The sequence below is a fragment of the Tetranychus urticae genome, chromosome 3 (genome assembly GCF_039701765.1).
Source record: "Tetranychus urticae isolate SD_2017Ah chromosome 3, NJAU_TeUrti_SD_1.0, whole genome shotgun sequence".
In the NCBI taxonomy this organism is placed as follows: Eukaryota; Metazoa; Arthropoda; class Arachnida; order Trombidiformes; family Tetranychidae; genus Tetranychus; species Tetranychus urticae.
This window is the reverse complement of record NC_142960.1, coordinates 22,362,639-22,378,314: the sequence shown is the minus strand read 5'-3', so window position 1 is coordinate 22,378,314 and position 15,676 is coordinate 22,362,639. Positions and strand designations below refer to the sequence as shown.

Sequence of the window (15,676 nt, the reverse complement as noted above, 5' to 3'; positions counted from 1 at the left end):
ATGATTGAATTCATCATGGAAATATCATGAGAAATCATGAAAATTGAAATTCTTTGATTTTAAGCTTATTTGACCAGCTAGAAAGATAGTTGAAACAACAAATTGATTCATTTAACGCTCTTATGCTTTCAAGTAGGGAAATATTCATTTTTCTTCTTTCAGTCAATACGTTAAAAGCTTCACAGATAATGAAAGATGGTGCCTTCAAGAAGGGAAACATTCGTTTCCCTTCTTTCAGTCAAGAATCATGTCGAAAATAGACATCGAAAGACAGTGTTAATCGTATTTGTCCTCACATTTTGACAAGAAATTTGAATTGCCTGAGGTATTTATGCTAAAGCTTCATAGACAATGAAAGATGGTATATTGATGCCTTCAAGAAGGGAAACGTTCGTATCCCTTCTTTCAGTCAAGAATCATGTCGAAAATAGAAATCGAATGACAATGTTAATCGTATTTGTCCTCAGGATATAAAATTGTCGTTGAAAGACGGTGTGAATCGTAAACAAGAATTCAAGGTCAAATACAGACGTTAAAAGATGGTATTCAACCGGAAATGTCAGACGGTGTCGTTGAAAGACGGTGTTCAAGCGGAAGTGCCTCAGGGGATAAAATAGCCGTTGAAAGACGGTGTTTGTCAGGGGGGTCAGTGACTGAGGGGGCGCACGAGTTTTTCCCCTATTTCCGTTTCCGGTTTCTGAGCCAGAAGCGTATGTTTCTATACTACTTAAAGTATAATATCCATTGAAGATTAACTTCCTAACGCTTGGCGAACTTCTTTTGCTCATCAAATAACCAGTAAACATTGTCGAAATGTGCTTGTTAATGAGTGGAGCACGCATTTCTTGTTCGACTGCAAACGTACATCCAGCACGTTTGAACAAATTATATATGTTGGATTCCATCAGTGTTACAAGATTATCCCTGGTAAACCCTGAGTAAATGAATAAAAGCGGATTTGAAATTGTCGGGCTTTCCTTTACATCGGGTTCTTCTTGTTCTTCCTCGGACTCTTCATCGGACTCTTCATCACCATCCTGCTCTGCATAAAGTTGCGCTAGCTCAGCCTCAAAGCGCTTGTTTATCAGTTTAGCATGAGGATCCAATGAATATCTAACAAGGCTACGACAAAATGTACCTTGGGGCATCATGCTTACTCGATATCCTGATTCAACAATATTCTGAAAACTTTCCAGTTTAACGGGCCTTTTATAAATTATTAAACCAGTTTGCATGGTTGAAGACAATAATTTACTGACGAGCAACAGAGTTACAATATAAATAATGTAAAGCCATTTTTTGTGTAAATTTTCAAAGGATCCAAAGTTTTGGTACAAAAGGTATTCGCAGTGATGCCAGATTACCTTGAATATCGACTGTTGTGAGTGGCGAATGCTGATGATCAGGAAAATGAGGGAAAATAATGTGATGATAATTGTGAAGGGTAACCAAACATCCAAATCAAATTGAGTTAGAAATTCAAAGAATGTTGAATTTGAATGTATTTCTGTGACATTTTGTTTGTAAATTGCATCACAATGCTCTTCTTCTTGTACAATAGTCGTCAAATTTGGACCAACAACACCCAATAAATCATAACTAAATCGAGTCATACTTAAATCGATAAGTCCTTGTTGGAGATCATTCAATATACCTTGACAGGTGCCATTGGGGAAACATCGATGTCCAAATATCTGGTCATATTCAACATAAGTGACGTTTGATTTGCTGGTAACAAAATAAAGATATTTTTCATAATTTGAAGCGTATGGGCCTTCAAGTTTATTGTCATTTGTGATCCTAATTGGTCGGTCTGTTGAGATAGCGACTCTTACATTGACCATTTTAGTCTATTTGATCGTAAGCAAATCCAAAGTCACTTGCAACTGAGGTTTGAATAAAATGAGCAACATTGACAGTAACTTTTGACGATCAATTTTTGCTTTTCATCTAAAATGCTTTTCAACTGTTTATCATTTTTAAATCAACTAATTGTTTTTCATTGAATCATCTTCAAGTAATCGATATAAAATTGATTGATTTATTACAATGTTACTAAATTATGTTGTACTTCAGATAAATTGTCTATTTTGTTTCGATAATTATCGAGGGTTTCATTGAACATAGCCAACATCAATCATGAGTACCTGATCAAGTGAAAAATCTCATCAAGATCTGATTATCTTGGGCTTGAGTGACAATGTTTTACTAATATTATGAGATGCCGAATGAACGAACATTATTTTTGATATTAATGAGCAATATTGATTGTAAGGATTTCTGAAAAATATCCATTTTTCATCATTAATTTAATGGAAAATTATTATTTTACTCCTTCTCTTTAAAATTTTCTGCTATAGCTTATAAGTATCAGCTTGATTGGTTATTTGGACTTGACGTTAATGAAAATTTGGCAATGAATTATTCAGTTTTTAATTAGTGAAATTGAAATAAATGCATTTGAACCAAATTACTATTCTGATTTTCTGGTTGGTCACCAAAATTTACGCCAGGAAAATGAGTAACATGAAAAAATCTGGTCGCATACAAAGGTCTGTAGTTTTACAAAAAGCGATCCAAGTTTCAACTTTGACCTCGATTTTGCGAACTGCGAATCAGAGAGATGCTTAAATGCCACAAATGGACTCCTCATAAACTAACAGAGTATAAATTTGAAAGAAATTAATTTTTACCCGTTTTTGCTCATCTTTCTTTCAGTATTTTGTCAATTTATCAATGCGATAATTGTGTTTATTGTGTCTTTTTAGTAGCTTTTTTAATTATTTTCAGTCATTTTTGTCTTGTAACAAGCCTTGTAAGCCTAGAAAATGTTTGCTCCGCCACAAGTTTTGACTCTGAGCTCATCACACTATTTTGCAAGCTTACTTCAACCAGTTCGAATTTCCTGATTCGTATTTTTTCTATCTTTTAAGCAACAAATCCTCAGGAAAAAATGTAAACCGAGCTTGGAAGTTGTTCGGCGAACTTTTACCGAACTTTTGCCTAGTTACTACTTTTTACTAAATACAGTGAATGCATATTTATGTACTCCGTTTATGTACTCACTGTAACAGTATAACACGTTAATTGCTTATGCTCCTCTTTGATCACTAGTCTTATTTTAATGTGATGTAGAAGCTTTTAAGGAACCGCCCAAGGTAGGAACAATGATAATTAGCAAAAAGGTGTTTTGTCTACTTCGTACAATAATGAATAATGAAGGTAGAGTTTATTTACAATGTAAATTCAATGTAAAGACAACGCCATCTTGCTGATTTTCCCTGTAAGTTTAACCCAAATTTCCTATTTGCTATTTGACTTTTGTAATGATAATGTAACTGGTAAATGTAAATTAAGGTAGGATCACCACAGAAAGCCTGAATTGGAAGAAGAAAGGTTGGTATTCCTAAAGTAAAGTGACATTAACCATTCAATTTGACGCTGAATTAATATCATCCCTTATTTGTATTATTGAAGGAATAAACAAGTGAAATGAACAACATGAAGAAGCAACAGATTGGAAACAATCAAGACTGTTGGATGAGTAGCTGCAACGCAAATTTATGGGTTTAACCTTTGACTAACAATGAGTAAAAGTATTGATAGGTAAGTAAAAATGGTAATCATCTGAAGTTTTATTTCCTTTCTCATATTACAAAGAGATTTACCAATGATTCTTTCCAGAAGAAGGACTGGAAAAAATAAGGAAAAGTAGACACTGTGAAGAAGATAAGAGAGAGAAGAAAAATTTGAAGGGGAAAATTCTTGTTGGTTAACAGGTTAGGTTCCTTCTTTTCTGTCTGTACATCTTTCTTCTGTCTTTCTCTTTTTTGGTTTAGCTAAGACATTTTTGTTGCTCAGGATCGGATAAGGGAGGGAAAGAGAGATGATGGTGCATAGGTCAGTTCTCATCACATACTTACCTTGCGACGAAAGAGATTAGAATATTTGATCGGTGAGAGTACAAAACTTTTCTTACATTTCTTTCTTTCTTTTTGAATAACGAAAATATTTTTGCGCCCATTTTTATTCAATTTTTACTCTTTTTTAACCAGTTTTCTTGTTCCTTCAACTGTTTGGAGGTACAGTCAAACCTCTCAAAATGCTATATGTTTAGAAGCCATTTTCAAAGCATGAACTCTGAAAATAGGAATGGACTTCAAAAAATGGCCATAAAACGTTTTGATCAAGAAGTTTTTATTAGACTATTAATGAATTCAGTTTATGAAGATCTATCGTCCTCATGATCTGTCACTAAATATGTAATTCATTTTTAGTTTACTCATATGTTCAACTAGTGTTGATGCGTCTATGTTGCCTGGTAACGTCTCAATTTAAGTGAGTCTCATTTTGAGAGGTTTGACCAAAACGTTATACTCTTTGGGTTTGACTGTACATCTATTGATTACTGATTAATTTTACCCAATTTCAATGTTTCTATTACAGTGTTGCTGTTGATTTTGTGTTTGTTTTCAACCAACAAATATCGTAACTTCAAAGTGAAACAATTTCAACGGATTATTAACTGGATTACATGTGTTTTTGTTGATCCATCAAATTGGTGTTTTACATTTTGTTGAGCAAGTCATCTCTCTGACTCACGGTTTGATTAGCGGTTTTATCGGTTTGGAAAAAATCTTCATCTATATTGTTGCTATTATTATTGACACCCTTCAAATTATCATCACAATTATTCATCACTAAACATAGGTCAACTTTGATACACAATGTTATCAAATAGATACATTGGTTTGTTTAATAAACCAAGTTTGATTGTTACAATTTGTCTTTACCTTGTGCTTTTCAACCTTCTCATTCAACCAATCAGCTGTCAATCTAATCAAGGTGAGTAAACCCTAATAGCATCATTTCATTCATGCCCTTTTGGAGTATTTTTTGTTCAATCAATTTGGAATTGATGAGGATCGCATAACTTTTCCAAGTTTTAAGTTGATAATTTTCTAATAATAATTTTCATTTTTGTATTTCAGGCTATTTCACTCAGTATTCTAAAGGTACACCAACCAAGGAATTGATATGGTGTACAATAAATTCGGCCGAACAAAATAAATGCCGCGATTGGGCTGAAGCCATAAAACGCTATCCAAATAGTGTGCCTGTTGGTCAATATAAATCGTTTGAATTTAATTTAAAATGTGAACAAGCCTCTGATAAAGAGCATTGTATGAATCTCATCGAAAATGGACGAGCCCATCTTGTTACATTGGATCCAGGGGAAGTTTTCATTGCAGGAAGACATCATTCTCTTGTACCAATCATAGCTGAAAGATATGGTTCTACACTGGAAGATTATTATTATTCAGTCGCTGTTGTAAGAAGAAGTTCATCAACGCACATAAAAGACATTCAAGACTTGAAAGGAAAAAAAGCTTGTTTTCCTGGAGTAAATCAAATGGCTGGCTGGGCCCTGCCATTAGCTCGTTTGATTAATGACGGAGTACTGGAAGTAAAAGATTGTAATAATATTGTTAAAACTGCAGCCAAGTTTTTCAACCAATCTTGCACTCCTAATGCTCTAAATGATAAAAACAATCCTAGTGGTGATAACCCTGAATCTATTTGTGCTCTATGTCACTCAAAATGTTCTGGATCGGACGAATATGCTAATTTTGAAGGTGCTTTCAAGTGTCTTCTCGATGTTGGAGATATTGCTTTCCTTAAACATTCCACTGTTCAATTAATGTCTTTACGCAATCAGTATAGCTTTAGAAAAAACGATCTTGAGCTTTTATGTCCGCAAGGAGGTCGTCGATCATTGGACAGTTATTCAGATTGTAATTGGGGTCGTTCTCCGGCTCATGCTGTTGTCGTTTTTTCTTCTATGTTACCAGAAGAAAGGAAAAAAGTTCAAGAGTTTCTCATGCAATCAATCCGAGTTTTTAACATGGCCAGAGATTATACATATGGTCAAGGATATAACAGTGAAAAAAATTCTGCCTCATCGTTTGCTTTAGCCGACTATTTAGCTCCTCAGAAATATGGAGATAGAGCGAATCTCTTATTTTCAGATGATCTCAATGGCTTTGAACCATTATCTGGGCCTGATCAAACATTCCGTAATTATTTAAAAAAGGAAAATTACGATTTATTGTCCAAAGAGTTAAAAAAATGTCCAGTCCCAAGTGCTCGATTATGTGTAGTTTCAGCTGTTGAAATGAAAAAATGTCATCAAATGGTGACAACTTTTCGTGGAGCCTTCTTGCAACCTGTATTAAACTGCGTTGTTGAACGAAGTGCAATTGGTTGTATGGAAGCAATCCGTCGAGGTCGAGCCGATCTGGTCATGCTGGATGCTGCAGATGTTTATCGAGCCGGTCATCAATATGGCTTAGTACCGATATTGACAGAAAAATATGACCTCACTGATCCCAGCTATTATGTCGTTGCTGTTGCTAAAAAAACTGATCGTGAGTCAGATTTATTTTTCCTCAAAGGTAAATCATCATGCCACACCGGTGTTGGAACCGCTGCAGGCTGGGTAGTGCCATTAGGTTTCTTGCTGTCTAATAATCGAATGAGATCTTATGGTTGTGACTCTCTCACTGCAGCATCTCAATTTTTCCAAAAATCCTGTGCACCAGGCGCTCTTTCACCCGACTATACAACTTCTGATTGGGGCCTTAATAATCTTTGTGACCTTTGTGCGGGAACATCAAAATATTTCTGTGCCCGTGACGCAAATGAACCTTTCTATGGTTCTACCGGTGCTCTCCGTTGTATTGTAGAGGGAGGAGGAAATGTTGCTTTTGTTAAACATACTGCAATCCTGGAAAATACTGCTGGTCGGAATCCTGCTCTTTGGTCTCGTAATTTAATTCCAAGTGACTTTGAGTTATTATGTCGAGACGGAACTCGGGCCAGTTACAATGAATCAGTTAAATGTAATATTGGTAAAGTTCCTGGTAATGCAATGGTTACCAGTCCATTAAAGCCTCATCAATATATCACTGCTTATGTTAATCTTTTCTTAACTGCTCAGCAATATTATGGATCAAAATATTCACATGATTATACATTTAAAATGTTTGTTTCTGAAGATGGTTATCATGATTTAATCTTCAGTGATGCTACATCCCAGTTAATTGCTTTACCTCAGGATCAACGTAGCTACTCAACTTACCTGAGCCAAGAATTTATCAATTCAATGAAACTTACTGACTGCACATCACATTCCAATCGTTTTAATCCGTCCAAATTATCAATCATTGCCTTATTATATGCAGTTATTTTAGCAATTTTCCGTCAAAATCACTTGTGATCTGATTTTTTTCTCAATTAATGTTCAATCATAAATTTTACAAAACCCAGCTTTTTCATATTCCTATGTAATTATTCCTTACATCAACAATCTCACATTGACAATGATAATTTAATATAAAAATTTGCCAAAAACCATGAAGAATCTCTCACTATTTGTATTTGTATTTGTATTTGCTTATAATGATTAAATCCAAGCTACATTTTCAAATTATTGCCTTATATTATTGTTACCTTACTACCAGATTAGCAATCATTTATTTCATTAATTTATAACATGTTTGTGTATTGATGGGACGACAATTTATTGAATAGCATAAATGAATAATTAACTGACGCATGTTAGAGTATTAAGATAAAAGAGTAACTCTTTTTGATTTTTATTTACAAAAATACAACTTATTTTTGAGATTTTTTGTTATCAAAATGTAAAAATGGCAGGATTTGTATCGGGATAAAATTAATTAGCGCAAAAATATACAATTTTTGCTCAAGTTCAATTGAATGGATAAAGAATGGGTTTTGGAAGATCGGTTATTTAAGTTAAGGACTAACAATATGAAAGGGGGAGAACTATTTTAAAATAAAATATTGGTACAATTGAAATTAAGAGACAGGATTAAGAAGTAAAATTAATTTTCTTCTGAACCTGAAAATAAAAGTAAAGCACTTGTGGTGGTTGCGCATCCAGCAAATCGTTGGTTTTTTAAAAATTAAAGACTTGAAACCTTAATAAGGTTAGATACATCAGATGAGATTGAGGAGAATGGGATGAAGATGATGATGGTTAATGTATACAAAACAAGTTAAAAATTGATTAACGCTAAAATAGTGATGAAGAAGAGACAAATTTAAGATTCTCCTCATTCCTTACACAATAAGTATACACAACGAAAATAAGATGATTTGAAAAATAAATAGGCAGAAGGTTGCCTGTTGATGGCGTTGTAAGTAGCGAATTACCCACAGGATAGGCCAACGTTAGATTCCAACGCTTCTTTAATCAAGCGAGAATAACGTATCTGTATTTATCTACTGTATCGTTGTTCGAATGTGATTTTTATCCTTTTCTGGCAAAAAAATTCAAACCGGTTTTACAGGTGATACAGTATAAACTTGGAATCAAAGGTTGGTGGTGAAGATGACAATGATTGTCTTTCAAAATGATACATAATGTGATAGTTATAATTGTTTGATTGTTCAAATTGTGTTGATAACTATGGACTTATTCAGCATGAGTTGAATTTATGTTTTTCTGGTGTTTCCCAGTTCTATTAAAGATGATGGTAAGAATGATGTTGATGAACAATTCGATAGTAATTAAGAAATAAGAGATCCATAATGGTAGACATAATGATGAATAGATTAACAGTGATCAAAAATTCGACATTGAATGGATCAAATTTACTCAGAGTAAATGACCTGTTTGTCGATTAAACAAGAAGATTGAAATAATTTCTTGCTTGATGCGGCTCTTTACGCGGATCCATTTTTCATTGGTTCCTCTCCAGGCTTTTCACCATCGTAAGTCTGAAAAAATGGAATGAAAACGTTTTTTTAAATTCTTGATTCAACAATTAATTCAAGTATCAACCAATCTTAAATTACCTTATAAGTGGGATTATCATAAGCTGCTTCAGACGGAGCTCGAGTTATTGCTGCTTTGGCACAAGTTTTAGTTTTCATTAAGACACAAAGTAAAGTCACAAATCCGATTCCAGTTATAATGGCAAAAATGGCAACGATCATCAAAGCAATATAATAAGGTTTAATTGCTTCACCGCTGCTACTTTCCTTAAGAGCTTCAGCTTCATTGGCTATAAAAATGAAAAGAAAGTTGAATAAATTAATAATTGTTCAGCAAAATTTATATTATAACAAGTTATACCTGATGGATCATCGTCTCTGTTTTCATTAATTACAGGTTTAAGATCTTCTTTTGTATTAAATGTTACTGTATTTGTTGAAAGAGTTGCTCCATTAGCAAGGTAAAGATCCATCCATGCCTTATAACGGTTATTTGGACGTAATCCATCGACAATTACGGTTCCATCTTCAGATGGAGTTTTAAACATGTGAACCATCTTATTCTCCAACCCTTCTGAATTGGCTTCTCGGAAATTAACTTTAACAACATTTACATATTTATCAGTTGGCCTGGGAAGACCACGAAGCTTAATCATAGTACGATAACTTTCAGGGGAAACATCAATTGAGGGTACAAAATCAAATTCATTAGGACGAGCTGGCATCTCAATCGTAACTGGTTTAGCGGAAAGTAATTGAGTTTGCAAGCTTTCCGCTGGCCTAAGAATTAAATCAACCACATAAGAAAGGCCAGACCTTAGATCACGTAAAGTGTATTCATTGACATCACGATGAATCATTGGAGTGGTTATCCATTTATCAAATGGATCAGTGGTTAAACGGTATTTAATTGTGATTCCATCAATGAGTGACTTTTCTCGCGGTTCCAACTTTCTCCAAGATAATTTAGCAGTGGTTCCGTCTACAGCAACCACATGAAGCTCAACATCCATCGTTACTTGAGGTGGAAGAGTTGATGAAGATGTGAATGGAATAGGAGATGAAACTGATGAAGAGGAAAGTAAAGTTGAACTTGTAAGTGGATATCCATGAGAGCCGGAAACTGATGAACCTGGAGCAGGTAAATATAACTTGTAAATTTGACTTTCAGGTCCTGAATGAAGAGCTTCAATTAGAATGCGAACTTGGAAATAGTAAGTTGTATCGGGTTTAAGTCCACCAAGATGATATTCAATGTTTGCCGTGTCAAAAAGTCGTTTGGGTCGAGCAAATTTTTGAACATTCCATTGGTGTCGTTGAATGTTTGGATCGGTTGTGAAATGAACTTCAGCGTGACCAATTAAGCCGACAAATAGTGATGGAAGAGTGAATCTGATTCGTACTGCTGAATTATTCATGGCAACAACACTAACGTTTTCTAATTCTTTGCCTGTAAAGAGAAAGAGCAACAATAAAGAATTAATTGATTGCCAAAATTAAGAGGAAAAAATAAAGCATGAATGATGTGTAATCTTTTCATTGAATTGAAAGCTTACCTGTTTCTTCTGAATAATTACAAATAACATAGGGACAAAGGACAGGATCTTCTGGTGATATTAAAACTGGAAGTGGACATTCAGCTGAAGGTTTTAAATGTCGCTCAGTAATTTTAGGACAAATGCCACCAAAACAATCAACCTGAGGTTTACCCAAAGGAGGTGTTGGTTTGCAAGAGCATCGACGACGAGGTCCTAAGACATTGCTTGGATTGACATCTTCCCATTGATCACCAACCTTGTAACGATTGCCATTGTGTATACAGAAGACTGTTAAAAAGATACGTAAAATGGTTTTAAAAATGGTAAGTTAGTTAAAAAAGAAGATCGAAATTCTATTGATTGTGATTTTAATTCTCAGAAAATTACCTGATCTTTCTGAATCTCGGCACATCCAGTGTAAACAGCAATCGTCACCAGGCAAATGCCCTCGATAAGCCATTTGCAGGGGACAAGGAAGATTAGGTGGTGGAGTTTCAGATATGGGTGGACAGCGATTCTCACAAGTTACATTTGCGTTCATACATACACACCGAGTGCCACAGGGGAGAAGCTCATTTGGAATCGGCTTGAAATTTGGGAATCTTAAACCAGCAAATATGCATGAGCCATCGTTTTTACAAGTGGGTCGAGGGCAACAATTTGGTGGTTCAGGAATGAAGTTTGGATCCAGTTCCCACTCAAGACACTTTTCATTTGGTGTATCGAAAAATTGGGGACAAGAGATTGGACCACAGGATACTTTACCATTTGGAAAGCATTCACAAACCGACTCACAGCCATCATTAAACTGACCAACAGGTATGGTTCGACCTTTGAACAAACAAAGACCTGGATTTGTATCTGGAATAAAAGGTTTTTCAGACGAGGCTAAAGTTGGTTGAGGCGTTGATGAAGATGAATGGTTTTGCTGGTCAATGGAAGAAGTTGATGATTGAATTGGTTCGTCTTCACTGTGATCACAAATCAAATAGGGGCAAAGACATGGATCACTTGGTGTAATTATGAAAGGTTTTGGACAGCCTGGACTAGGCTTGGTTGTGTTGGGCGGAATTGGAGGACAACCACCATGACATCGAGTTGTTGTAGTGCCATTGGATAATTGAACACAACGACAAGTTTGTTTGAGACATCCTCCAGGACCAGATTCATCCCATGCTTCACCAATGAAATGAAGCCGATTATCTTTTCCTAAACAGAAAGGCTCAACTGTTTCAACAGGCAATGATGATGTCGAAGGGTTGGGTCGAGCTGTTGAAGACGGCACAGGCTGATGGCCCATGGAAGGTTCATTACTGTTATCAATTGGGTTTTTGATTGATTCCTCATCCTTTTCATTTGTATCTTTATTTTTTGAGCAAACGGGAATGGTACAACATGGATCTTCTGGAGATGGAACCCAATCACATTCTTCGAAGCCAATAGTATCAATATAGATGGGACAACGATCTTCACATTCCCGGGTTCCTCCTTGACCACAAACGCATTTATATTCACATCCATCGTAAAACTCTTGTCCTACTTGGATGATTTGATTGTTGAAAAAGCAACCATTAAATGAAGAGTCAACTCCTTCAGGGAATGTTTTAATGAAAACTGTGTTTGATGTTGAATTGGATTTAACTTCTTTAACTTCAACAAAATATTCAGTTGATGGAAGAAGTCCATTGAAATCAATCTCAAACATTCCAGGTTCTAACAATTTAAGGTCATCCTCTGATACTTCCTTAGTTGACCAAGCTCGACTGTTAGCGTCATTGGATGATGATGGAGTAATCTGTGATTCAACTTTAGAGTAACGAATGAGAAATACATGTTTTGATTTGTGATGAATTGAGTTGGGAATAATCAATCGAAGCAATATGTGGGTTGAATTGGTGGCTTTTGCCGAGTCAAGAATTAAATTGAAAGGTTCCATCTTTTTAACATTAGATGAAACCTTTTCTGTATCACAGACAGCAATTTTACAACATTCAGGATCATCAGGATCAGGAATTAGAGAGCAAAGTTTTTGATTGTAACCATGAAAAACGGGACACCGAGGAGCGCACTGAAGATGATAACCTTCCTTGCAAATACAACGAGATTCACATCCATTTACAAAAGATTCACCAGGTTGATAGGTTATATTTTCATATCGACATCCAGTAACAGGTAATGGTGCATCAACTGAAACAGTATCTCCAACAGGTTCACCGTTATTGAATATTGGTGAATTAGCTGATTGAGATGAATTAACTCTAACCACATCAACTGGCTTTGATTCACATGCCATTGTTTTACAACACGGATCCTTAGGATCTTGAATAATGGTACATAAAGGATCAACTGTGGTCACTGGTTCATCCGATCCAATGAATGGACATCGAGGGTTACATTCAACTTCCAAAGCCTCTGAGCAGATACATTTAAAGTCACAGCCATCAAAAAACTCTTCACGCGGTCCATAAGTTTTGTTTTTGTAATCACAAATTAAATTGGATCGACTGTTGACCTTACGACAGCCGTTGATTAAATCATAAGGATCACCTCGATATCCAGGTTTACAGGCGCATTTAGGAGGATCCAAGTCACTGTGATTATCGAGACAAAGTGTATTTTGTCCACAAACCAGAGATTCACATCTTTTAGGTGATTTAGTGTTGGCTTCAGAGCAAACTGATCCACCACAAGCAGTGGGACAACATTTATCCAAACCACGACAATGATAATCATGTTGACACTCTTCAAGACAAAGACCCGTCTCGGATCTGATTCGTGTGGGTTCATAACAGTGACCAGGTTTATCTGAAAAAGCAATCTCTCCTGACCCTGAGGGAGGAGGCTGGGTGAGTGGAGGTGATGTTATAAGTACATCTTCAGATGAATTTGTGGGAGGTTCACTGCGGGTTTCAATACAATTTAAGCTTGAACAACACTCATCTACAGGAGTCTCGGTACAAGAGGGGTCCATGTTTGTTCCCTTGGAAATAAATGGTTCCTTACAAACTGATCTACAGTCCCAAAGGTTACCTGATTGACAGGTACATCGTGATTCACATCCATCAACAATTTGCTTGCCCAGAGGGAAAGAGGCATTATCTTTGATGCAACCCTCTTCGGTTGTTACAATAATCATCTCTGATTGATCTTTAGAGTCAATTTTTTTATTCCTCTCATCAAATGGATATTCCCACAGACCAATTCTAATGATATAACTTGAACCAGGCAGTAATCCTTCCAAAGTCCAGAAAGGTGTATTGTTTCCTTGAACCTGAATCCAATCGGATCGAGACATTGTATCATTGGTAACATTTAATTTGCTCAACGATTGGTCAATACTGATGGGATTGTTAACTCCAACCAGAGATGAATTATCAACAGGCTTGTACTCAATAACATAACCAGACTCATAATTGGGAAGCTTGAAATCGTCCCATGCAAAGGCAACCGAGGTTCGCGTTTTACTTGTAACCAATACTTTAGGTCGAGCTTCACTGATTGCTTCCATTGGTTTTACTTCACCTAGAAAATAAAGTGAAACAAAAAAACAAGTTAAAAGATGAATCAATTATTTTTGGGTGAGAAAAGTAAAGCTTCTCAATGGGAAATTATCTACCCATGGAGATGAGAGTGATTAAATGAATACAGTGTTTGATTGCCAATTGGCTAATAGCTGTTAATGTACATATATGATTGATCTCAATCGTTCACTGATTTTAGGTGAGAATCTGTCATTTGATTGTTAACATTTCAGTAAAGATGCCAAAAATTTCATTTCTCAAATTCAGTCGATTACTTGAAAAAAATCCATCAAAAAGGATGGCTATCAACTTAATTGTGTGAAATAAAGATATAATAAGAAGATTATACACCAAGAATACACTTTTTTCATACTCTAATGTATCATGAAAATAATGGAAATACAAAATCAAATGATAAACAATATAATAAACTCGTCAACCTCATTGACAAAAGGTTATTGACAGGTTTACCCATTATCAGCCAATAACAATTATAATATTGATAATAACCACTACTTTCTAAATTATTAATATTCATGAGATGGTTATTGCAACAATTATGACCCAAGCAATACAAAATTACCTTCACATTGAGTAACAAGGCAACATTCAGGATCTTTTGGATCAGGTTTGGTTATACAATTTGGTCCTTTTAATGAATCGGGTTTGGATGGACAACGATCCGAACATTTAATCGTTGAATTTGTTTGGCAAATACAGATTTGATCACAGGAGATATTGAATCGATCACCAATCGCATAGATTGATGAATTGTGGAAACAGCCATCTGAAAGAAGGAACAAGAAAAGAAGAATTAAATTAAGAATAAAATTTAAATGAATTAACTGATTCATTGATTATGACAATTTGCTCCTAAACAATTGAAATAAATGGTGTTCATTGCTAAAGCCTTTTGTTAAACTGTTAAACATAATAAACATAATGATGATCATTTAGTTATAATTTTTTCAACGTATTTTGAAGGCAAGCTAAAATAATTATAAAGCAACAGTGAATACAAGTGAATTACATTGGTAATTAGATTAATAGTTTACAATTTAAACTTGATTTAAACGTTAAAAATGTCAACATTTCCTTTTGCTGGAAACTTCCGTCTGATTGGGAATGCAAACCAAGATATAATGATGACCAGTATTATGTTTTATTATAATGATAACAGCAAACCTTTGAATTTACTTGTAATTAAAAGTGCTACAAAAGAGGACAATTAAGATGCTACCAAACTATTAATGATACAAGATGAACATCAATTAACCAACAATCTTCCTCTTCCTTTCTCTTTGTATTTTTTAGCTTTTTAATTGCTCAAGGGTAAAGACTAATTCACTCAATTAAGTGGATTAATAACAGTGTCCAGATATTGAATGATTAGAGGAGTGGATCACGCTTCACATCTATTCACAACAATTTGTAAATTATTCATAGATAAATGTCAATCACAGTCAAGTTCATGATTGGTTTGGCAAAAAATTGATGGGAAAATGAGCAATGAATCAACTAATTTAGTATATTGGTAATCACGATAAATTGGTTTCTCTCATTTCTTTAAATTGCTTTTTACTATTTTCCTTTTTTCCAACTCTTTTAATATCATAATTCAGGTTGATTCAGTTGATTCAAGATTAGTTAAGATTCAGATGATAACCTTTTGTTTCCACGATTAGAGTTTCATTCATCTTGTCGTCTTCAACCTTTACCAAGTATTTATTGTTTGGTCTTAAATTTTCAATTATAGCTGAGCCCGTTGATTGATCGGACGACAAACCAATCTGATGAAAAAAAGGAAAGAAA

General features: G+C 35.0%; 2 protein-coding genes across 8 annotated transcripts in view; one reads left to right on the top strand and one right to left on the bottom strand.

The window, feature by feature from the left end:
* The first annotated feature begins 3,240 nt into the window (after positions 1–3,240).
* Tsf2 (transferrin 2) lies at positions 3,241–7,489 on the top strand. 4 transcript variants are annotated; one of them, XM_015932822.3, is made up of 5 exons: positions 3,241–3,396; positions 3,478–3,606; positions 3,840–3,955; positions 4,447–4,845; positions 4,992–7,489. In XM_015932822.3, exons 4-5 carry the CDS (start codon positions 4,728–4,730, stop codon positions 7,277–7,279), a joined length of 2,406 nt encoding a protein of 801 aa, XP_015788308.2. In that variant the 5' UTR covers positions 3,241–3,396; positions 3,478–3,606; positions 3,840–3,955; positions 4,447–4,727; the 3' UTR covers positions 7,280–7,489. The 4 variants fall into 4 exon arrangements, with proteins under 4 accessions (XP_015788308.2, XP_015788305.2, XP_089126034.1 ...); XM_015932819.3 differs by lacking the exon at positions 3,840–3,955; XM_089269908.1 differs by lacking the exons at positions 3,241–3,396; positions 3,478–3,606; positions 3,840–3,955 and adding an exon at positions 4,056–4,338.
* A 131-nt stretch (positions 7,490–7,620) lies between these two features.
* sas (stranded at second transmembrane protein) overlaps positions 7,621–15,676 on the bottom strand; it is a 33,146-nt gene continuing 25,090 nt past the window's right edge. For all 4 annotated transcript variants that reach the window (XM_089268583.1, XM_089268584.1, XM_089268585.1 and 1 more), the window contains 7 exons: positions 15,531–15,654; positions 14,448–14,651; positions 10,731–13,865; positions 10,362–10,631; positions 9,167–10,255; positions 8,887–9,095; positions 7,621–8,808 (listed from right to left, as the gene is read on the bottom strand). In XM_089268583.1, coding sequence (XP_089124709.1) covers positions 8,755–8,808; positions 8,887–9,095; positions 9,167–10,255; positions 10,362–10,631; positions 10,731–13,865; positions 14,448–14,651; positions 15,531–15,654 — 5,085 coding nt within the window. In that variant the 3' untranslated portion in view covers positions 7,621–8,754. The remainder of the gene's footprint in view (positions 8,809–8,886; positions 9,096–9,166; positions 10,256–10,361; positions 10,632–10,730; positions 13,866–14,447; positions 14,652–15,530; positions 15,655–15,676) is intronic.